Source organism: Python bivittatus, unplaced genomic scaffold (genome assembly GCF_059951505.1).
Source record: "Python bivittatus isolate LINGU-HERP-01145 unplaced genomic scaffold, Pbiv_v1 ctg000180_np1212, whole genome shotgun sequence".
NCBI classification, from domain to species: Eukaryota; Metazoa; Chordata; class Lepidosauria; order Squamata; family Pythonidae; genus Python; species Python bivittatus.
The window spans coordinates 7,326,799-7,349,656 of NW_028277047.1; the positions used below are offsets into that span (position 1 = coordinate 7,326,799).

Here is a 22,858-nt window from a genome sequence, read left to right on the forward strand (position 1 = left end):
AGTAGTCATTTTTTCTGCTTGTTCTCCTCTCCCCCCCAAGAAAATGGTAGCTAGCATCTATGAGGCTGTAAACCCTCCCCAGAATGGGTGAGTTGAAATCTTGGTGGGAATGACAGCTTTGCAGGTTTTAGTAAAAGGGTGAGAATTATATTTGATTGTAGCCATTGTGGGTGGAGGGCTTGTCTGGGTGGAGGGTGGGTAGTGAAATTTTGTTGAGCTTTTTTCCCTTCAGGTGTATGTAGAGCCAGAGGAATCCAGAAAAGTCCCGGTATGTTTCATAAGGAAAATGCAAAGGAAGGCACTTGATGACTTGATAACTCCAGTGTAAACAAGCAAAGGAAGGAACATAATGAGTGAGGAGTTGGCTGATGGGAACTTCTAGGAGGAGGCGGCGGCTTCTTGGCATCTCTGGTGGGGGAGGAATTGCATAGGACCATAAGTCCAGGCTCCTGGGTTGTAACCACACATTTTTTTCTGCTGAGGGTTAAGTATACAGACTTTCAGACAGCAAACTATTCTTTGATCTGGGGATGTTTTGGGGGGGAGGATAAATGCCAGCTTCTTTCTAGCTTCTCTACAGGTGCTATAGCATCCCCTGGTGGCTTGATTTAGAAGTTGCTGTTCTGTGGCAAAGACCACCCTCCCTGAGGCTGGACCTACTTTTCCTGGGAAGAAAGGACAGTGCCTAAAATTGGAAGTTGTTGTGGAATTGTGATCCATTTACTCAACATTTGCAGAAGAGCTGGGAAGTTGAAAGCTAAGTTCTTAAGGAAAAACACGTAACTAGCGTTTGATATGAAGTGGAAGGGACTTTTAATTAACCAGTATATGGTGGGGAGGGGATAATAATTGTTTTTTTAGATTCTTTCCCCAGGATATCCATAACTTTAGGCCTGGAAAAATAGTCTATACTGGCAAGTAATTCTCTGCAGCTGAAATTGAAATAATTGGAAGAAATTGCTCTTTAATGGCAAATGATTACACAAAAGTAACTTCCGGTTAAAAGTCTGTGTATGATTCAGCTGTAAAAATAGATCCAACTCCCACGTTACCTGTTAAGGGGAGGTGAAGGAAAGCCTTTGAGAATATTTATGAATGTGGATTTTTCTGGAAGAAAAGCAAGGCTTGGAAATACTTTTAACTTTCTGGGGCTGTAATGCCCAGGTAGGAAACTGAGGAGTGGGGTGGAAATGATAATCCTTAGATACAGTGGTTTGTGGTTCTCTTTTGGCATTTTTTTTCCAGGTACTTAATATATCTTAGAGACTTCAGGGAGGAAAGACAAGGAACTGAATGATCCTGTGTTATGATTCGTTCTGGGGTAGTTTGTATAAGTTTGCAAGTAAGATTCTGCTTTTGTTTCCCTTTTTTGTAATTCAAATCATTGGTTCTAGGACTAGGATGCATTGATTTTGTAAGAGCCTGAAAAATTGAATGATTAGTGATTGTAGACTTTGAGTAGCTAATATACAACAGTAATCCTAACCTCCATTGACTGCTCATGGCTCGTGATGTGTCTTGTTTTGTATTGGGGGTAGCCTGGGGAACAACTCTTGTCTAGACCTTTTTCAGATCCATCTTCTGAATACTAGCCTCCCGTGAAAAGCCTTGGCATCATAAAAAGCAGAGGGAGCAGCATCTTTATGAATGATAATAAAGGCAGAAATACCCTAGATGGCCTCTTGCTTGATGGAAAAGGTCCCAGAAGTTAACAAGTGAAAAATCCAGAGTCTGCAAACAGGGGAAAAAGATCCACAAAGCTATAAGCAGTGAAGCAGGCAAATTTGAAGTATATGAAATCAATGTGAAATTTCCTAACCTTATGCAATGAGGAGCACAAGTTAAAAATCAGTGCATGAAGGCCTATGTCTACAAATGCAGTATTACAAATCAAGAGAATCTTCAGGGGAAAAATGGCAAAGGTGCTTTCTACCCAGCTGGCTTCAAAATATTTGAAATGAATGATTTCCTAAATCTTAAGATGGAATTGAAGAGAGAATAATGAAAAGCATGGTAGAGTTGGATCAATCGTCTTTGGGACTGGAGAGCAGGCGGTTTGTGTTGGTTGTTTGCCTCAGCCAGGGGCTCAGCACAGGTTTGCTTCGTTCCATCTGGGAGCTGAACTGGTAACAGATAAGTGTGACCACTTCTAAAAGAATTGCATGTTAGGGAAAAGTGGGTTGTTCATGCTTATTTTCAGGGCTGTAGCAATGGAATCCGGGAGCCCGAGATACACGCATTAGTCCCTTTCAGTTATTAAGATGCTTGCTGGGTTGCCTGTGGCCCCCAGATGCCTTCTAAGAGAGTTCCTGCTTGGTTTGTGAAGGGTGTTTATCACACTCTTTGGGCCTTGACTGCCTTGCCTCCTTAGGCTATAGAAGCCACTTCAAGTGGCCCCTTGATTGCTGATCCTTGCACATGATAGCAAAGGAATGCAATTTGTGTAGCCCTTGAGTACCTGTACAAAACTTTGCACATAATTGATACGTTTGTAATAAAATCTTCAGTATTTGCCAAGGGTAGGAAGTTGTGTCTTTTTTCACTGTTTAAATAAAATGTGCTGTTTCAGGGTTCTTTTTTTGTTACTTTGTTGTGAATAGTTCTCTGGCATTTGGTGTGGGTGGGGGGCATTCTTCTCGATCTTTCAGAGATTTTCTCCGGGAACACCACCTGATCTTTATTGGACAAGAGCAGAAATAGAGCTGAAGACCTTTCTCTAAATCAGGCAGGAGATTCTTTGCACAAAATTTTCCTCTCTCCTCTGCACCATTGAGAAAAATTATAAATCCAGGCACTTGACAATTCTGTATAGTGATCTTCTAACTAAGGAGAATGGTCTCATGGGATGATTTCTAAAATACTTAAAACTAGACAAGTTGGGAAAAAGTACTTAGAGGTTGGGGTAAGTAATGATATTCCTTAATGTATTCTAGCTTAGGAAGCTCCATTCTTCCCAGAGTTTTAGCCTTGCTCAGCTAAACTGGGTAACCCCTAAATTTGTAAGGATTGAGTGTGTGCATTAACAGTATGAATAACACACACCAGCTTCTATATTTGGAAATCTGCATGCCACTTAAAACTGCTTGCATTCATCTCTTGTATTAGTGATGTCATCTGTTCCCAATTCCACCCATGAAAGGGATATGGGGGGGGCAACCAATTGTTTGGTGCTCTGTTTCAGAGGCTTCGTAATGCATAGATGATAGTCAGCTATTTGAAGTTCTCCAGGGTGATTGACACGTCTGTTGCTACACCCTGTATGCAGTGCTTCCTGTGAAGGTCTTGGCAGTGAGTTACTCATGTAATGGTGCTTACAATTTTTAATGCAGCTTGGTGGGGGGAGGGGCTTACTGTTTTTTCCAGTTCTTCTTTTTTCAGACTCCACAGAGAAAACCATATCTGAAGCACATCTATTCAGTTGGCAAGTAACATGATGCAGTATGCTTGATCTGCTTGTGTAGAGGATATGAATCGGCCTTTCTTGTGCAGAGTAATGCTTGTTGAAAGAGAAATCCAGCTGATGAATGTCAAAAATGCCTGTGGTTTGAAAGGAACTCTTTGACCCATCAAATAAAATCCTGCAGTGTAGCTGGTCCTTGTTTGGCTGAGAGACATGTGCAATTGACTGTACTGCTTTAGGTAACCTGCAATTCTTGTTCCTCTTGGGCCGTGTGGGAGGGCTTGGGGTACTGAAGCCTTTAGTTTTTTCCAGGTGCATCTTAGGCTCTAATTGACATAAGAAATCAAACCTCCAGGAAGCTTAACTGGCAAGTGAACTTCACATTCTACCCATTCTTGACTGTTTAGTGCAATGCTTTGTATAGGTTTCTTCCTGTTCCCTTTTTTTAACAGTTTGATTCAAGAGCACACAACACCTAAACAAAACCAGCTTCTCGTGATGAGGCACGGAAGTCATTCCAGTAAGAATAGCCTTCCTAAAAACCCATTTTCTTTCCTTATGTGATGGGATTAGTGGGAGGAGCTGGGGCACACTTGTGTCTAGATTGCTTTTCACAGATCAGTAGAAGGAACCGCCAGACACGACTTTCCCACTGCAGTGGACAAAAAACAGGTGAACATTTTTCTTTTCCATGCTGCTAGCTACAAAAGCTAGGAAATTGGAGATGTAAACTGATCTCTTCATTCTGCCTCTTCAGTTTAACCCAGCTTCATGCTGATTAGGGCATTTTAGAATGTTTCTATATGAGTTCTATCCTTTGTGCGTTGAGGCAAGATGGGTTGAGACCTGGTGTACTTCATGTCTCAGGTATCCTCATTAACAGGTGCTCCTTAAACTGGAGCATGTGATCTTGTAAGATTAAGATTAAAATGGAGGCAGAAGTCAGTCTTAACATAAAAACTTAGTGAGACTGGCTTGTCTAGAACAATCACCAAAGTTGTGCAAAACATGTCTTAGGGCCAGTCTTCTTGCAGTAAATACAATAGGTTGTCACAATTTGATTGCCAAAGATGCCTAATGTTCCTGTAGCCATGGTAGTAATTGCCAGACATGGTCTACAATTGAACGTCCATTGACAAATGCCTCATAGGGTGGAGGAGGGTAGGGGTTGTACTGCAACCAAGTTTTTTTGCTAAGAATTTTCCAGGAACAAACTGTTCAGCAGGTAGCTCAGACACCACAAAAAGAGTTGACTTCATGCTAAAGCTTGGATCCTGTCCAGGGCTGCTGTTCACAAGGTAACAAGGGTTAAAAACACCAATTTCAAAACAACATTTAGCAGACAGCAAATGTTGCCTGTAACTTCTAAGGTGGAAGCCAACAGCCCAGTTAAAGGAAGGTAATTTTTTACATTCCTCAGTTCATAAATAGATCAACAATTTTCTTGCAGCAGGCACAAATCCTTAGTAAGTAAAACTCAACAGACAGTGTAATGTCTTAAGTGCTGTATCTTGGAAATAATAGCGACCAAGCAATCTGTTTCCTGTCTTGAGGGACATAATATGGGTGGGGAGCCTCTTGGCTGATGGCAGCTTTAGGTAGCGTAGGTGGCTCTGGGAAGGGTGTTTGCAATTCTGCTAAGACTCTTTCAGGTCGCAGTGCGTGGTCAGAAGTGGAAGCAGATGAATGAAAGGTTTTTCTTTTCCTGAGAGAACAAGTTGTGTTTTCTCAGGTTTTGCTTTTCACCTTGCTGCATTGCCCAAACCAAAAAAAAAAAGCAAAAGGCATTGGTGGTTGGCACTCCTGGACTCCAGGATGGGGTTCAAGTCCCTGTGATGCCCTTGCTTTATTCAGATGCAGCCAGGGTGTTTTTCTGTTCTGCTGCTCTTTCCTGACCACTTAACCGCTTGGAAACTCTTTGTGTGATAAGGGGTGGGTGTACTGTGCGTGCTTGGGCAGGGGAATCTGAAGTGGCAAGACTCATGGGTAAAACTAGCTTCAGTTCAGCTCCTCGGCTTCTGTGCTTCCATGTCCATGGAGAGAAGGAAAAACTTAACCATGAGCTTTCCAAGAAAATGGTCGCCATGCGAGTCTACATCCTCCCCTCCAGCTGCAACTTAGTGAGCGAAAGAAACCACCTGTTTGAATCTGGTTGGCCCCATTTTGGCAAAGCTTGCTATAAGAGCAGCGTGCCCGAGATGGGACACAGTGGATTGCCTGTAGACCTTGAAGCACCACTTGAACTGCATTTCAGAGCACAGCGTTATGTTTAGTAGAGCAACGTTGAACTGCAGCATGCAGTGAAAGGGACCGCCTCTGCAACTTTTATCAACCAGTCGGAAAGAGGAGAAATCTGAACTGGGCTGTAGAAGTTCGCTTGCTTTCCTGCTCAGCTACGTGTTTTGTTTTAGGAGAGCCATCTGTTTCTTGAAAGGTTTCTTGAAATGAGGAAATCGCTTATTGCCTTTTTCTCAGCTTGATCTTCCACAGGCATGGCATAAAATAATAAAACTGCAATAGGTTTTATACTAGGAAAGATGGACTTAAAACCTAACACAAGTTATCCCCTAGTGGTAGGAAGGGATGGGACCCTACCACATGTAATTTTAGAGGCTTGCATGTTATCCTTGGGGCTTAATGCAGAAACAATGCTGAACATGGATTTTGGATGAACCAATATTTACCATTGGAAAAATTACTTTGCTTTTTGTGGGTCTTAAAAAAATCAACCTTTCACTTGCTCAGAGTGGCTGAAGGCATCCACCAAGAACTCCACAAATCTCCAACTCAAAAATTGTAAGGACGACAATATAAAGATGCAATTAAATCTGGTGTATTGAAGAGGAGGAAAATTCTCAAGGGATGGGGGAGAGAAGTTTGGAACCATCACAGGAGTGGATTATAAAAAACCTGCAGACCCTTCCTCTCTTGAAAATACCACTTGGCCAGCAAATCCAATGGTCCAGTTAGATTCCCAGCCCAGCAGAAGCAATTGAGCCCCACAAGAGTCAACCTCCTTTTATCTTCAAAACATAGTTCCCAATCTGCAAAACAAATATTGTGGAAAGGCAGGGATCAGAAAATACTTGCATTTACTTGAATGATCCTGAACTGAAGACTCTACCCACCATCGAAAAAAATGTCAGACAAAAGACTTACCAGCTTTGGTTACTATATTGTTGGCAACTTTGAAGTTATCATCTGACTTTAAAAAAATATAGTGGATGTGTTTCTGTAATCCTTGACACACTTTGGTGTTATCTCTTTTTGAGTGATTGAATGTGCATGAATTCAGCCTGTTTTGTTAGTGCAAGATTCAATAAATTGGGCATATCCAGGAGATGGGCTCATTTAATAACCAGGTTAAATGTGTCGCCTAAACATAGCCAGTGAGTGCAAGGCACCTCTGCCGACCTTTCAAACTGAAAAAGTCTGGTGTTCAGGCTTGTTAAATTATCCTTTGATACAGTGATCTCAGATTTGTCTATGGATAAATGAGAGACTCGAACTTGTGGTATACGGTATTTACACGAAGCTTCTCTGATTTGGTGTTTATTCACTCCTAAGAAGAAAAGATTAGTGAAGCCAAGTACAGTACTAGATTCTCCTTAGCAAGGGTGATCATGGATCAGCAGCCCTTTTTCATTTCTGGAATTCCAATTACGTACTTGGAGAACAGTGAAGAAAATGTATTGAGTTTCAAACAAAATATTATAGTTCTATGATACCCAATTTATTCAAAACAAAATAAGGCTAAAAAAAGTCTTATCCAGGTTAGGCAAGTTACAACTCACCAAATACGTTCCAATTTTCTTTAGTCCAAACAGCAATGCCAATTGTAAAAATAAAAATGGGGTGATCTAGTATCTTTAGATTCTATGTGGTTCATGCCCAGCTAATTGTTACATGTCATTCTTCCATACAATTCCCCCCCACCCCAGAAGTTGGGGCTAATTCTCAGAGCGAAGTGGCAAATAATTGGAATTTAGAAGTGATTTTGCAGAACAGATAACTCTTTTCCAGCAACACCTGAGTTTTCTTTGCATGGCTATTTCAACATCAACAAGGCAAAACATTTTGTATTATCCCTTTGAGCCCCAGAATATTACAGAGCCAGTACACACACAGGGAAGATTTTGGGGAAGGGGGAACAAATAGCTGTTAAGTCTTGCAAAGTTGTACCACTTGGGAAGATTGTCCATTTTTCTCTATTATCTAATTCCACCCAAGCCCATCACACTTACTCTTATGTCAGTTTCATCCTGTGGGAAAATAAAGGGGGGGGGGGTATCAGTAGGAAGCCTTCTAGCTTCTTACTGCACAAAAATAACTCTGTGCCCACACAGTGCATCTATATGGCATCAGCAGGGCAGGGGTAATTCCCTTCCTGTAGAAAGTTGGAAAGGAATAAAAACTTTTTCAAATCCTATGGTGTGTGGATTTGACTACTGGCTTCCAAAGCAGGTTTTAAGATCATCTGAAAACTCCCAATAAACGCTTAAACATTTTAAGGGGAAAAAAACAATTCTACTGGAGCAGTATTGATTTAATTCTGATTTACAAGGGAAACCAAGACAAGTAATATCCTTGGGGAAATATTAAGAAACTGGCTAACCAGATATTCTATACAAAATTGTATTTTGAAAGCATTTAAAAAAGAGAGATTAAGCAATATAAATTGAGAAGCTTGTTATCAAAATACTTTCTTCCTTAGCAGTTTATAAATATGAATTGACTGTATCTGAGCACAGAATATGAGATAGAGAATGGAGACGGGATAGGTATCTGCTCTTTTTTGAAAGTAGTGTTTACATTTACTGCCAAACAATGCAATCTGTTTGCTTGTGTTAATGGGGGCCTACATCAGTCCCTACTATATACAAAATGATTCTGGAGACACACTTGGGAAGGTTTTCCTGAATGGACAATATCATGTAATGACCTATGCTAAACCTCTTTTAAGATGGCTAGAGGGCTATGCAAATATTTGATTCAGAAATCTAATCTGAAGGCAATTCACCTGAATGGAGACTTGAAAAAAGTGCTGAAATAAAAAGTTTTTAAAAAGTTTTTAAAAAACCCAATCAAATTTGACTGAACAGTTCAATAGTTTTTATACCAGCATCAATCCCATGATTTGAACTGTCAGGCCAAACTCATCAGTTTCAAAGGCAGGACACCTTCAAATGAAACGAACAATTTAAACTGGGTTCTCATACAAATATCCTTTAAAAAAAAAATGCTACCCTTTAGCACCCTGCATTTGAACTATTCCATAATGCCCTATTTTGGGAGATGTCTGCCAAAGAGCTCTAGAATAATTTGTCTTAGGATCTGGGTTAACTTTCACAACAAACAGACATTGATTTCTGGGACTTTTTCTTAGTTTTAAAATCCCATAGTGTTTTGGTTGCATCTGCCTCTATCTTAACTCCCTAAGATGAAGATGTATACAAAAATTAAAAGGGGCCATTTCACAAGGCTAAATATTTATCCTGATTATCCATCCTTACAAACATAAAACACCAAGAGATTGGTTTTCCTGACTTTAGATTTCAAATTATTCCAAATGGAACTTTTCCAGCCATAATTACAGCCCAATGTACTTGGTGACCCAAATGTTTAGTTCAGCAGCTTTGCTGTTTAACTTGAAATGTGCACCTCTTTGAATGTATTTTAATTAATGCAAACTTCTCCAACCTGGCGCCCTTCCAAAAGTGCTGGTCTACAAACCTCAGAGTTCTAGCCCAACACACCAGGATAGCACCAGGGTGAGGAACGGCGAGTAAACAATATTTTTTTCCCAACCCTGCTATAAAAATGCTTGTCGGTTCCCTCTCAGGCTTATGGAGTCTGTGATTTTCCTTTCAAATGGCCCTTTGGGGTAAACGCTGCTTATACATCCCTGCAATTGCTTTGGCTGCACTGTAGATCATCTGTTGACGCGACATGCCAGTGAATGCCATATGCCAATCGGTGTGGTTGACGTGCAGCAAGTTCTTTGCAATCACTTCACCCACTGTCACCAACAAACCTGACCATCGGAGGTTGTAGTCTGGAGGAGTCAAAGTCTGTGCCTGAGAAACAAAGGAAGGAAGAGGGGTGAGTGGAGGAAAGCATACCTAAGCCAGAGTCTTGGTTCATCTGTGTGTTTACTCTGTGTCTGCGCATTTCTTTGAGCCAAGAATGAACATGGTACGATGTCAGCTAGAGGTGAGTGATCATGGATTATGAGTGAAGTAGATAAAGCTGAATGCCTACAAAGATCAGAATCGGGCAGGCAGTGGTTTTCCTCTATGGGACCCTCTATGGAAGTGACTTTGAAGAAACAGGTTTGGTGTTGGTGCTTTGGTGTTGGAGAAGACTCCTAAGAATACCTTGGATAGCCAAGAAAACAAATAGATTGTGAAACAAATCAACCCAGACTTCTCCCTTAGGGCGCAATGACCAGGCTCAAATTATCCTACTTCAGACACATTATGTGAAGAGCCTGCTCTCTGGAGAAGGCTCTGATGTTGGGAAAGATGGAATGAAAAAGAAGAGGACAACTAGCAGCAAGGGGGATGGACTCAGTTACAGTGGCGATGGGAGCACCACTGGGAGACTTGAAAGACCAGGTTAGGCATACATCGTCATGGAGAAAATCCATCCATGTGGTCACTAAGAGTTGACATCACCTTGATGGCATATTAACAATCAATTAATCGAGATAGAGCTGATTTAGAAACCATTTGCTTTTGACTCTACTCTCAAGAATGACATAATCAGCGAGAAAGTTCTACTGAACTAAAAGTTAGCAAGGCTGAATATGACTCTGATTCACACTGGGCTGTCACAGCTTGGTAAACTGTTTGTTCAAACCCATCGTTATTATGATTACAGCCCAGCATGAAGGGGTGGGGTACAGTAATAAAAAAGAAAGATAAAAAATAATAAACTTGTTTAAAGTAATAAAAGATAAAAAGTGAAAATCTAAAAGGAATTTTAAAGAGCTATACAAGACTCTCTTTTTTTGTGCCTTCAAGTTAGTCTTAACTCCGGGTGACTACCTGGACAAATTCCTGCAGTTTTCTTGTCATTTTGGGAAATGGTTTGCCCTGGCCTCCTCCTTTCTAGGGCTGAGAGAGGAACTGGGCCAAAATCACTCAGTTGGCATCATGGCTAAGGCAGGACTAGAACTCCCAGTTTCTAGTCCAGTGCCTTTAACAACTACAGCAAACTGTCTCTCATGCAAGTCACAGAAGGTATAAAAAATATAAAAAGTAAGAATTTAAAAAGGAAGGATGAGAGCGATAGAAGGGTGTAGGGCTGCCTCACTAAGCTTAAACGTTAGTATGTGAAAGACTGTATTAATCTACAGAGCACCTTAATATTGCAAATTAGGTGTAGACTGAATCTGGTTTATAAAGTTGAGCTCCAGACAGCCAGAAGTCATCATCCAACAAATTTGGAGTGCTGCTGCACAGGACCTGGCAATGTTAGCAACTGAAAACAACAGGGTGGTGTAAAATTATCCAGTGCACCGGCGTAGCAGTGGTATGGTGAGATTAATGTGAATGTCTCTGTAGTACCAGCAGTGGAGAAACACACACTCTGTTCTTTTTGTCTGCCCAGAGTTACAAAGGCATTGCCGATCCAAGTACAGAGTCTTCCTGTATCGGCCTTCAAGGATGGCTGAGGGGAGGGTGTGAAATCATGGCCCTTATTCGTTGAATAAGCCACAACTGGCTGAGTCTCGCATAATATTAAAGGGGAAATCATAGGTGACAAACTCACACCATAGACTAAACCGAATTTGACAATGTGGGCAGACCTGCCTGTTGAGTCCACTTTACAGCCTGCTTTAACATTTTATCCAGAATGTAAAAGAGGAGACCAAAATCACATATAGGAGTCTGTTTTTTTTTTCCCCCTGGCTTTATTCCAACTGATGCAGTTTTTCCCATTTTTTCTTAAAGACTGTTATGAAGCCTCTTTAAACAACAGTAGCTTTCCTAAATTTCCTGCTTCAAAAGAGCAGGATATTGCATTGCTGGAACTTGGTGGTAAAGTTGAGTTTGCCAAAAAGAAAAAAGAAAAAGGTTTTGAAACTAAGATACTGATTGCCCATCCCTGCCTGGGGAATCTAACTTTTTGGAAATAAAGACTCACCTGCTGTATATATTCCAGAGGTATTGGTGTGGCTTGAGTAAAGGTTTCCAGGTGAATCCCATGAACTGGATCCTCCATAATCAGGCAGCTAATATCAAACCATCTGTAAAGATTTTTTGAAAGAGCTTATTTCATCATATGATGTCCACACTGAGGAATTAACTGGCTGGGCTGATGGATTATGCCAGCCATTCCCAACCCAGTGCCTCCCCAACATCCCCCAGTTAGGGTCTTTACCTCCCAATAATTCCCAGCCAGGGCCCTGGTTCAAATCCAACCTCAGCCATGGAAGTGGATTGAGTGACAGAGCTAGCAGCTCTCTCTCAGCTCACCCTGCCTCACAAGACTGTTGTAAGGGGAAATTGGAGGAAGGAGGCTTTTGCTCCTGGAGGAAAGACAGGCTATAACTACAGAGAAGGGGCAGATGGCAATTCTATTTCTAGATCTCTAGGGTGCGAAAGCAGCACATTCTAAGTCCCATGGCTACAAATCCTAAGAGAGATTTGTGTCCTAAGCAATGCATTAAAGTACTGTATCTCACTTGTCAGGGAGCAATTCTGCAATAAAACTTTCAACCGACACCGCTGGTTGCTTCTGGTGGATGATGCCTGTCCTGCGTAAGCTGTCAATCCTCTCTTGGGCCCCCTAAAAGTCAGAAGGAAAAACTTCCCACATCAAAGTACAAAAAACATGAATCAACAACTTCAGACCATGAATCATCAAGAATTCTGTTGGAATAAAGCCAGGGGAAAAATGGACTCTTATATGTATTTCATGTTTCTGGCCTTTGGCTTGTATTATTATTGTTGGTCACACAGTCAGCCAAATGTTTAGACTGGGTTTGGCATTTTTATCCTCCTATCGAGTCCTTCCCAAGGACCTGGGATAGGCAGTTGTTGTTGCTTGATGGGGTTAAAGGTATCGTCACAGGATATAAGATATTCTGCAACAATACCTTTAACACTATCAAACAACATCTGCCTATCCCAGGTTTTTGGGAAGGACTCGATAGATGGATAAAAATGCCAAAACATCATCATCATCATCATCATCTAAACCCAGTGATTGAGATTTATAAACCAAGATTTATGGCTTAGTGCACTATGTGAACCTAGCTATTTGTGGCTGTAAAAACTCATGGCTTAGTACAATGTGCAAATCAGCCCTATCGGTTATTTGTTTTTTTTCCAACAGAACTCAAATGACTCTCTGGCTGAGTTTGCACAACATGCTCAGCTAGGCTCAAAATGTGATTCAGCAGCTGTGAGAACGCAGCCCTGGTTTGACTTGGCTTAACATGTGAACCAGTCCACCTCATTAAGCCCTTATCTGGTTTATTTGTTGGCATGTTCAGTGAAAAACAGGCATTGTCTTTTCTTAAACCAGGTTGAGAATTCAGCATGTTGTGTGAACCTGACCCTTTAAGTGCCAACATGCTCCAAATCTTTGGAAATTCAACACCTTCCCAAACCACTCACTTTCAATCCAGCTGCATAGCCAACCGGCTGAGGGGCAATGTTGGATTGGCCGCCTTCCCCCGTCACAGTAGCCATCCCAAAAACATCTTGGAAAGCTTCTCTTACTGCAGCAACCTTGATCTCTTTCACAGAGGTGACCACGATGTCCAACTCTCCTCCTGATTCTAGAGACCAGAGACACCCAAAATTGCCTTTGTGCAACAGGCTAAGCCAAAACAAGCCAACCACATTGTAACTTAGGAGGATGGCCTTTTACACAACACATTTGAAAATGGGACCTTGACCCATAAAAGAAACCAAGTAGACTATTAAACATTCAGCTCACTGTGCGGAGGTAGTCATTAGGTCTTTACCTTAACCCTAGTCAAGTATATTGTGTGGGCACAGTGATTAAGATGTATTGGGTTTTCTTTGTTTTTTGTTTTTGCTGTGGCCATTGGAGTTAGCGCTCAATGGTTTACCAACACAGCCAACCAGAGGGAGAAAAGCCTGCAAGTTGTAGAAGCCTCCTCTTGGCAACTCCCATCAATCCAAAGAGCACCAAAACTAGCCTTGCTAAAGGCTGGGTGCCTTTGGATCCTAAACCCTGGTTGAGCAAGCAGGTCCCACATGTGTGCTCCCCAACTCCCAGCACCTCTCCTCAAGGTTTGTGCAGTCATCCTCTGCCAACTCCCAAGTTTCCATCAAGGTACCACCAATATTCATTCTGCCGCTACTCTCTATGCTTCTTGAAGGCAGAAAATACATATGCTCCTCCACCTACAAAAAAGGTTGCCCGTTTTCTGCACTAAATGTAATTCAACGAACTGCAAATAAGCCTCTTCTCAACTGTGTTCATCCCCCAAATCAAATTAGTTTCCTTATAATTTGCACATACAAACCCCAGTTAACTGTAACCATGGCTAGCTCCAACCACATCACTTTGTGCCCTGGTTTCTGGAGCTGGGTTGTATGAACTAACCAAGGTTAAAAGGAGGCAAAGCCCTGGTTTAGGGTGACAGGGTAAGCTATAGCTACCCTTACTGATATACGGAGCCATGCCAGGATCCAGCGTTGTGATCATGGTCTCCACCGAATGTTTGGTTTTATCCAGCACTGACTTGACCACAGGATTGCCAGCCACGCCCTAGGGGACAAATGCGGAAGTCACCAAGCTTGGCTCACCTGCCAGGCTAATATGAGCCCCTAAAACGTGGTTTGGCCTCTTCTCTGCTAGCCTTCTGGATGGTCATTAAGAGCTGGCCCTTCCAGAGCCCCCAACTGAGCATCCCCTGAATCAGTAGCAGCAGGGCAAATTGGTTAGGTCTATTTTAACCCTTGTAAGTTGATTGCTCAATTTTTGCCATCACTGCTTGTGGCCTTATAGCAGGGGGACTCACAGAGGTCCAAAAAGTAAATGAAGCCCAACACATGCAAAAAAAGGTGGGGCTTCAATCACACAGCTGCAGGCACCCTCTTGCTTATTCTGACCCCCCCTTGGGGACACCCCTGGTTGTACCTTTAATCATTTCACTGAACTGTAGAACGTACTCTGCTCAAAATCATACAGATAAAAGCCTCATCAATAAAGTAATAATATTTCTTCCCTGCATGCCCTTAACTGCATTTATTTTTGCTTGCAACGAGTCAGGAATAACTGAACAGAGAGCAATGAATGGAAAAACAGGTGCAAATGCATTTTTGTTTAGCTCAAAAAGAAATGAAGACATGCTCAGTAAAGAGCTCTCTGGCAAACATGATGCTGTGGAAGTTGCACACAAATAATCATCTTCCAGAACACTTTTGGACAGCATGTGAAAGCAGTGTTTCCTAACCGTGGCAACTTCCAGGAGTATGGACTTCAAATCCCAGAATTCCACAGACAGCATGGCCATTGATGAGAATTCTGGGATTTGAAGTCCACACCTGGAAGTTGCCACTGTTGGAAAACTCTGGGCTAAAGCTTTCCGAAGACAGCATCTACCTCAGATTGCTTTCTAATCCTGAACAACTGGAGGTTAAAATGGGCTGATGCTGCCTAAGAGAAACATCCATTCCGTGGTAGCTAGAAAACTACACCTTACTTTAATGAAGCCCCATAGTCCTCCTCCAGATGTTTCATTGTGCACCCCAACGCCTTGGGGGTCTCCGTGATCCTCTGGAAAAGTAATGGAAGAGCCGCTTGCTAAGGTGGGCGCAGACATTGGGACCTGTTGTGACAGAGGGCTTGTCAAGGCACCTGAAAATCAGAATACATAAATACAGGAATGTAGCCATCACAATCCACTGGCTTGAGCCAGACACTCATTGTTTATAATGGAAAAGGTAAAATATGGCATTCCTTCAGATCTGGGACCCTCAGCGAGCCCTCTCTACCAGATCGGACTGGGTGGGTAGACTCAGAAGAGAGACAGTAATCTTGGAGATATGTGGCCCTGAGTCATGTAGAATTTTAAAAGTAATAAACAGCACCAGGAAACTTACTGGGAGCCAATGCAGCTGCGATGGTTGTGATGTATCCATAATTGCCTATTACATCAGCTAAAGCTTCTGAATGATCTTCAAGGGCAACCCCAGGTAGAGCTAATGGCAACAGGCCAGCCACAAGGGGACAATGGTGTGGTTGATAGATTTATTATTATTATTATTAATCTGATTTGTATGGCCACCCGTCTCATCTGAGCAACTCTGGGCAGCTCACAACAGGGAGAAACAAGCCGATGAAAACAAGTTAAAAACATACATACAAGCATTAAAAAGCCTATCCATAATTAATTTAAAAACAGAAAATCACAATCAGCAGCAGAATTCATTTCACATCAGCTCAACACAGCTGTTGTAAGAACTCCCCACCACTGCCAGATCCCCAGGCATGGTGGCAGAGCCACATCTTCAGGGCCTTCCTAAAGGCTGGGAGGGTCTAAGGACCGGGGCGGGGAGGATGTTCCACAGGGCAAGCACTATAGCAGAAAAGGCTCTCAGAACAGCAGATGACACTCTTTCATAGATGAGACCTGTAACATGCCTCCCCTGCTGTTCTGATGGGATGGGTAGATCTAATTGGAGAAAGGCGGTCCCTCAAATAACCTGGTCCCATACCATGTAGGGCTTTATAAGTCATAACCAGCACCTTGAATTGAACCTGAAAATAAAATGGCAACCAATGCAGCTCGCAGAGCAGGGGTGTACGTGCTCTAAAATAGATGACAGATCTATTTTTGAATAGATTGATTGATAGATGATAGATGGATGGATAGACAGACAGACAGACAGTTAAATGATACTTTATTACAGGGAAAGACCAGGTGTATAAAAATAACATATTACAGTAGTCCTCAGGTTACAACGGCAATTGGGACCAGGATTGCTGTTGCTAAGCAATATGGTCGTAAAGCACGATGTCATGGGAGCACATCACTTAGCAACAAGAATCCCGGCAGTCCCAATTGCCACTGTAACCCCAGGACATGTGGGTTATTAAGAAAGAAGAGGTGGGAGTCCCAGGTAGGGAGTGTGGGGGGATGTGTGGGTGCCTTGGGGGGCTGCAGGTGGGCACTAGAGAGTGCAGGTGGGTCAGCAGGGGCCACAGGAGGCCCAGCGGAGGCCTTGGAGGTGGTTGGCAGAGGCCACAGGAGGGCTGCTGCGGGCAGGCAGAGGGAGCTATGGAGTATGAGATCCCTTCATATTCTGTAGTGGGCTTCTTGGGAGAAAAGTGGCAAGTGTGACTTACTGGGGCAACTTGTGACCTTCCTTGCTGGCTTCCCTATTGACTTTGCTTGTGGGAAGCCGTCAGAGAAGGTCACAAATGGCAATCACGTGATGCAGTTTGCTGTGATGGCGTAATCGTGAGCCGGACACCTGAGCACCTGAATTGCGATCACGTGATCATGTGGACGCTGCAACAGCCTGAACTTCAAGAACCGACCATAAGTCCATTTTTTCAGTGCTGCCATAACTTTGGTTGCTAAATGAATGGACGTAAACCAAGGACTACCTGTACACACATTACAATAAACAACAAAACCCATTTGTCCCCATCTTTATGCGCCTTTATGCGAAAAAGTTGAAAACAAAACTTTTCTGGAGGATTTGGGGGGAGGGCTGTACTGTGTTGTGATTTATTTTAATATATTGTAAGATATTGCATTTGATATAATTGTGCTTTGCTACTATTGTGAAATGCTGGCAGTATTTTATGATAATGGTAGGATATCAATCTGATTAATCATAAATAAATAAAACCCATGAAAGGAATGGTAACATTTAAAATACAGAAGCAGATTTGGAGTTAAATGTATGGATTGGCTTTCATATCACCCGCAATACTATACGTTTTTGCCACCTTGTAAGGAATGTCCGGATTTGCATCAGATAAAAGGAAACAGACGTAAAACAAATCAGACTTTCCAAGAAGATACTTAGGGGAGGACTTATTAATAGATGCTGGGAATCCTTCTCAGAGGAACAATACAATAAAACATCCCACTGCCTAAACAGACCATGACAGACCATGACACAGCTGGCCTGAATATGGGGAGGGCTGAGAAGGTTCAAAATGGGGACAGGAGCATGGTGGTTTAGTGTCTTGTGTAAGATCAGCCACAGTGGTGGAAGGCCGGGTGAAGCAGGCCCCACGGCTCTTTCTATGGATCTAGAACACTATGCAAAATTGTCCTTTATTAATCCTGGTTTAGGGTGGTATTGTTAGGGACAGTGCATACAGAGCAAAACTCTGGGTCTCCGGGTTGGAATTAAATTTGCCAGAATGGTCACAAATAAGATTGAATCAGGATGTTTCTAAATCCCAGTTGGTTGATCAAGTCATAAGTTCACACATTATGTTAAACCAGGGTTTCCCAACTTTGGCAAATTTCCAAATGTGTGGACTTTGACTCCCAAAATTCTGAGCAGTAGCCATGTGGAATTCTGGGAGTTGAAGTCCCCCCACCCCGGATATTGAGCTATGCTATGTTTTGCTATTCATTTATTAAAAAGTTTTAATTGCCCAATACCTGAAGCTCTCTGGATGGTCTACAATAAACACAGCAAAAAATAAATAAGAAATGATGCAATAAGAATTAAATCAATAAAATAGAAAATAAAGTCTCTATACAAACTAGGTAGTAGTGAGTCAGTCATCAAAATCTAAAAAAATATGAATGAACTGGTACGGTTCCACATCATGGTAAATCCAAAACAGACAAAACACAATGCTGCCTTCGCATCACAGCCAGAGGATCCAGAATCTGATGCTTCTTCTCAAAATGACAGAAGCAGCTCTGCATTTTGAGAACATGCTTCCCCCATCTTTTCTGCATGCTTGCAACGTTGTGACACAGACACCAAAGGGTGGAAATTGCATCATAATGGTGCAAATGCTCCTTTTGGTGATATCCCATGGGCATCTCTGAGCAGATGGACCAGGCCTGGGAGAATTCACCAGCTCTTCTGGGAGAGGACTGCCTTGGGATTCCCTGGACAGAGAAGCCACTGTCTAAAGAAGCAAGAAACACTCTCTGCGTACCTGTGACAGGCAGGGCCGTATAGGAGGGCATCAGAGGGGTCTGGGGTGCTCGTCCCGCGTGGCCTTTGGTGATGTCGTAGGTGGAAGTCATGGAAAACCCCGAAATCGGAGGCCCAGTGGGAGGTGCAGAAAACACTGGGGGCCCAGGAGCAGAGCTCAGTGATGGCAGAGCTGGTGAAAGCTGGGTCACGGGGCTACCAAAAGCTGAGGTCATTGGAGCAGTTACGGATGGCGGGCTGGCAGCACCAAGAGGAGCACTTGTGGAAATGGCTGCAGAAGGTACAAAAGGGGTGGAGGGCACAGAAGGAAGGGAAGAGATCATGGGGGGGGCGGGCGGGGAGAAGACTGGAGAAGGAAAAGAGGAAGAGATGGGTTCATTTGGAAGAGGGAGAGGAGGAGCTACAATTTGGGGGAGAAAAAAAAAGAAAAAAGGATATTAAAATAGGCCCCAAATGACAACTCCTTTGAAGCATGCAAAAAAAGGCAGGTGTGCATGAACTGTGAAGCACAGGTGCCAGCAAGCCACACCTCCTACTTTTCCTCATAGCTCCACCACACAAATATGAAGCAAACATTTCCTTAACTCTGGTGTGCATTATTTAAACAGATGTGGCTTGCCCTTCCCTTCTTCCAGGATCTCTCTATCTCACCCATAAATTCTGGGATTTCATAGTGGTCTCCCATCCAAGAACAATCCCCATCTGGCCCTCTTTAGACTTTGCAGATCAGCCAGAGTTGGCCAGCTGACGCCAAAGACTGGAGGGAGATTCTGAACACACCAAACATGCCTTGAATACTCTCTTTCAGATCTTTGCACATGTCAGGAGTGAAGAGAGCATGGGCCCTGCATTTCGGAACCCAAGAGTAAGACACTTTTTAATGCTGGCAGCCACAATTCACTTTTTGTGGTAGGGGAGGACTGACACAACAGATAAGGCCATCGTGCAAACTGGTTGAGGCCTGCCATCGAGGCCTGGAGTGGGGGGGGAATTAAGCCTATTTTATGGTTTACCTTCCAGCTCCAGTATGTTTCTCACCTCAAACAGGCAGCTCCAAGTCTTGCCAAAATGGTAATCCTGTTTCCCCTGCCCAATTTGTGCCTAGAATATTCTTTGGAATACCTGAACAAGGCTCGCTATCTCTTGCCGACATGAGTATCCAGGGATGATGGATGGTGTCATCCATGATTGTTTAACAACCCCCCATATACACAGTTTGCAACTTTTGCTTTTAACTGTTGCGGGGAAATCAGAAAGCTTTTGGGTGCATGGAGGAAGAAGACAGGTAATGGCTGGAAAAGGGATACCTAGTGAGACTGGGTGGGCAGGAGGAGCAGCAGCCCCTGCGGTGCTGGGTGGGGGTGTTGCGGGGGGCGTTGTCTCTATCCTGCTCTCTTCCATCATTTTTCTTTAGCAATACAGTCCTGGGGGAAAAAGAAGGAAAATCATAGTCAGGGAAAGGGGGAACCCAGAATCCAGCAAGGGCCTTCTCAGAGTGACCCACCAAATAAATGAATAAACAAGACATGGAAACAATAACCCTTTCTTTTGCTATTATTCTTTACAAGACACACTGTTTTTAATCCTGGGGACTCTACTTGCCTAGGCTGAGGTGAAAAATAACTCACCCGCCCTCCTGCTTGGTTCCCTGTTCACAGAATGACACCTTCCATTGTGCTTCAAAATTTGCCCTGGAGCAGAGGAAAAAGGAAAGAAAGGGAGAGAAATGCAAAAAAGAGAGGAGGACTGACAGAAGGAGAGAGGCAGGGTTCACACAACATGATTGACTGAGGAATGTTCTGGGTTTGCACAGTACATGGGACCATAACATGAGATAGGTTGGGTTGGCCCCCCATGTAAAGCCACCCCCAAAACTAACAGGCTAAGACCTGTAAGCATAGCAGGATCTGTGAATGCAGTTACTAGGATTGGAACCTGATTAAGTTTGTGTGAATCGGGCCAAAGAGGAGGAAAAAAAGTGGGGAAAAAAGAGAAAGCAAAAGCAAAAGAGGAAAGTGGGAGAAATAAGAGAATCAGTCCAAAAGAAAGAGAGCATTAAAAAGCAAAGAGGAAAAGAGAAAAAACAAGAAAAGCTAGAAAGCCGCAGACCGGCAGAGAGAACTACGAGTCCCGCCATGCCACGGGGCGGGAGGGCCAGGCACAGCTTGCGCACGCGCCGGCCGGCATGCCACGTCTCGGCAATTCGCTTTGCTGCCGCGGCTGTCCAACCTGCCTCCCCCACAGGCGCTCGTTGGAGAGCCCGGGCCCGCGGCACAGGCCTCGCCGGGGATACGCTCCCGCCGAGGGGCCCCGTCGCCCTCCTGACCCGCAGCCCTCCTCATCCCCAACAATGGCAACCGCGACCGTAACAACAGTAATTAGTAGTAATTATAATCGCCATAATATAGAGCAAATCCGCCATCGAGCCCCTCCCCGCAGCGGAAGGAGCCCCCGAGCCTCACCTCAGGCTCTCGCGGCCGCCGGCGCCGCTCCCTCCCGCTCGGCGCCCGGTGCAAAATGGCGGGGCGGGCTCGGCCGGGGCGCCTCCGCCTCCTCCGGCTGCCACGTTCGCTGGCCCCGCCAGGAGGAGGAGGAGCCGCCGCGGGACGGAGGGAGGAAGGCCCGGGTGCCGCCCGCCTGCCCGCCCGGCCTTGGCCGCTTCCCACGTTCACGCGACAGCAGGGCCTGGGGCTGCGACCGAGCCCCGGAACGGGGCGGCCGCCTGAGGGGGCGCCCAGTAATCACGCGCAAAGACTAAGGGGTGGCCCAACATGCGAGAGGGAGGCCGCCTTTCCGCCACCCGCTGCACCCGAGTCGGCCAAACCCACGGCTCTCTCCACGGCACGTGACACAGGATGGCCCGGTTCCCACAGCGTGCTGAAGCGAGGGCTGCCTTCCCGTGGCGCGAAGGACCCCTGGCTGGCCCCGTGCGGCGCTCCGTCGTGAGAGGCTGGCTGAAAGCATCGGCGTTCGTTTAGAGCTCCTCGAAGCTCAGCCGCGTAGATGAATCCGCCACTTCGGCCAAGAAGGCTCGGCCCCCGAGCTGGCCTGGCGCTGGGAAGAGCCCAGCCCCTGAATCTGAGAAAGACACCCAACGACTTTGCGAAGCGGCTTTTTCGCAGTCCTGCCCCCCCTGCACAGAATATGAACCACAGTACTTCAGACAAGGCGAAAGGCATTTTATTAAGGGGGGGGGGGTCGAGTCTTTAAACAGTTCAGAAACAAATGATACATACATTTGATGTATGTGATGTCTCAGAAACAACAAATCAAACAATAAAAGACACTGATGTGCAATAAAGGCTTTGTGAGAAAAGACACCCTTAAAATATGTTGTATCTCCTCCTTTCCCACTGGATTTGTTTCTTTAACACTTGCAGATTTAATCAAGGACTTCAGAATGCAGCCCTATTGTTTCATTGAAGGTCCCTGAAAGGGCTAGTTTTTGCACATCAAAAGAAATGGGTTTGGGTGAAAGGACAGGAGGGCGGACTGGGAGGCCAAAAAACATCCTGGAAGATGATCAACAGTTGCCAAGAAAGCCATATTGATGCGCTCCTGAAGTCACCAGGATTCAAGAAGACTTTTATTTTGTTTTATTCCATTTACATACCACATTTATATTCTGCATTTCCACTAAGAATCCAGGTAGGCAGCTTTGTTGTTGTTTAGTCGTTAAGTCGTGTCCGACTCTTCGTGACCCCATGAACCATATTGCGCCAGGCCTTCCTGTCCTTCACTGCCTCCCTGAGTTTGCTCAGTTTCATGCTCATTGCTTCAGGGATGCTATCTAACCATCTCATCCTCTGCCGTCCTCTTCTCCTTTTGCCTTCAGTCTTTCCCAGCATCAGGGTCTTCTCCAAAGAGATCTCTCTTCGCATTAGGTGGCCAAAGTATCTGAGCTTGAGCTTCATTATCGATCCTTCCAATGAGCAATCAGGGTTGATTTCCTTTAAGATTGACTGGTTTGGCCTCCTAGCAGTCCAGGGGACTCTCAAGAGTCTTCTCCAGCACCACAGTTCAAAGGCATCAATTCTTCGGCGCTCAGCCTTCTTTATGGTCCAGCTCTCACAGCCATACATTACTACTGGAAAAACCATAGCTTTGACTATGCGGATCTTTGTCGGCAAGGTGATGTCTCTGCTTTTTAATATGCTATCTAGCCATAGCTTTCCTCCCAAGGAGCAAGCGTCTTTTAATTTCATGGCTGCAGTCTCCGTCTGCGGTGATCTTGGAGCCCAAATAAATGAAGTCTGTTACTGGTTCCATTTCTACCCCTTCTATTTGCCAGGAATTGATGGGTCCAGATGCCATGATCTTAGTTTTT

The 22,858-nt window shown here is 44.1% G+C and overlaps 1 protein-coding gene across 7 annotated transcripts; it reads right to left on the reverse strand.

Annotated features, from left to right (window-relative positions):
- Positions 1 to 7,111: 7,111 nt before the first annotated feature.
- PRRC1 (proline rich coiled-coil 1) lies at positions 7,112 to 21,576 on the reverse strand. Of its 7 annotated transcripts, none has more exons than XM_088137510.1 (11): positions 21,360 to 21,575; positions 20,421 to 20,466; positions 20,160 to 20,222; positions 19,839 to 19,955; positions 18,533 to 18,931; positions 15,093 to 15,247; positions 14,047 to 14,155; positions 13,030 to 13,193; positions 12,093 to 12,196; positions 11,552 to 11,654; positions 7,112 to 9,477 (listed from the first exon to the last, which is right to left on the reverse strand). In XM_088137510.1, the coding sequence occupies exons 4-11, from the start codon at positions 19,933 to 19,935 to the stop codon at positions 9,268 to 9,270; spliced, it is 1,341 nt and encodes a 446-aa protein (XP_087993636.1). In that variant the 5' UTR covers positions 19,936 to 19,955; positions 20,160 to 20,222; positions 20,421 to 20,466; positions 21,360 to 21,575; the 3' UTR covers positions 7,112 to 9,267. The 7 variants fall into 7 exon arrangements, with proteins under 7 accessions (XP_087993636.1, XP_087993633.1, XP_087993637.1 ...); XM_088137507.1 differs by lacking the exon at positions 21,360 to 21,575 and adding an exon at positions 20,994 to 21,338; XM_088137511.1 differs by lacking the exon at positions 20,421 to 20,466.
- Positions 21,577 to 22,858: the final 1,282 nt, after the last annotated feature.

Bases quoted from the DNA above. Each gene is read 5' to 3' on its own strand.
- PRRC1 (XM_088137512.1), bottom strand. From the start codon at position 19,935: ATGATGGAAGAGAGCAGGATAGAGACAACGCCCCCCGCAACACCCCCA. The intron at 13,194-14,046 runs GTAGCTATAGCT...TCTGGTCTCTAG, and splicing joins GGCTCCGTATATCAGTAAGG to AATCAGGAGGAGAGTTGGAC. The intron at 11,655-12,092 runs GTGAGATACAGT...AAATCTTTACAG, and splicing joins GCAGAATTGCTCCCTGACAA to ATGGTTTGATATTAGCTGCC.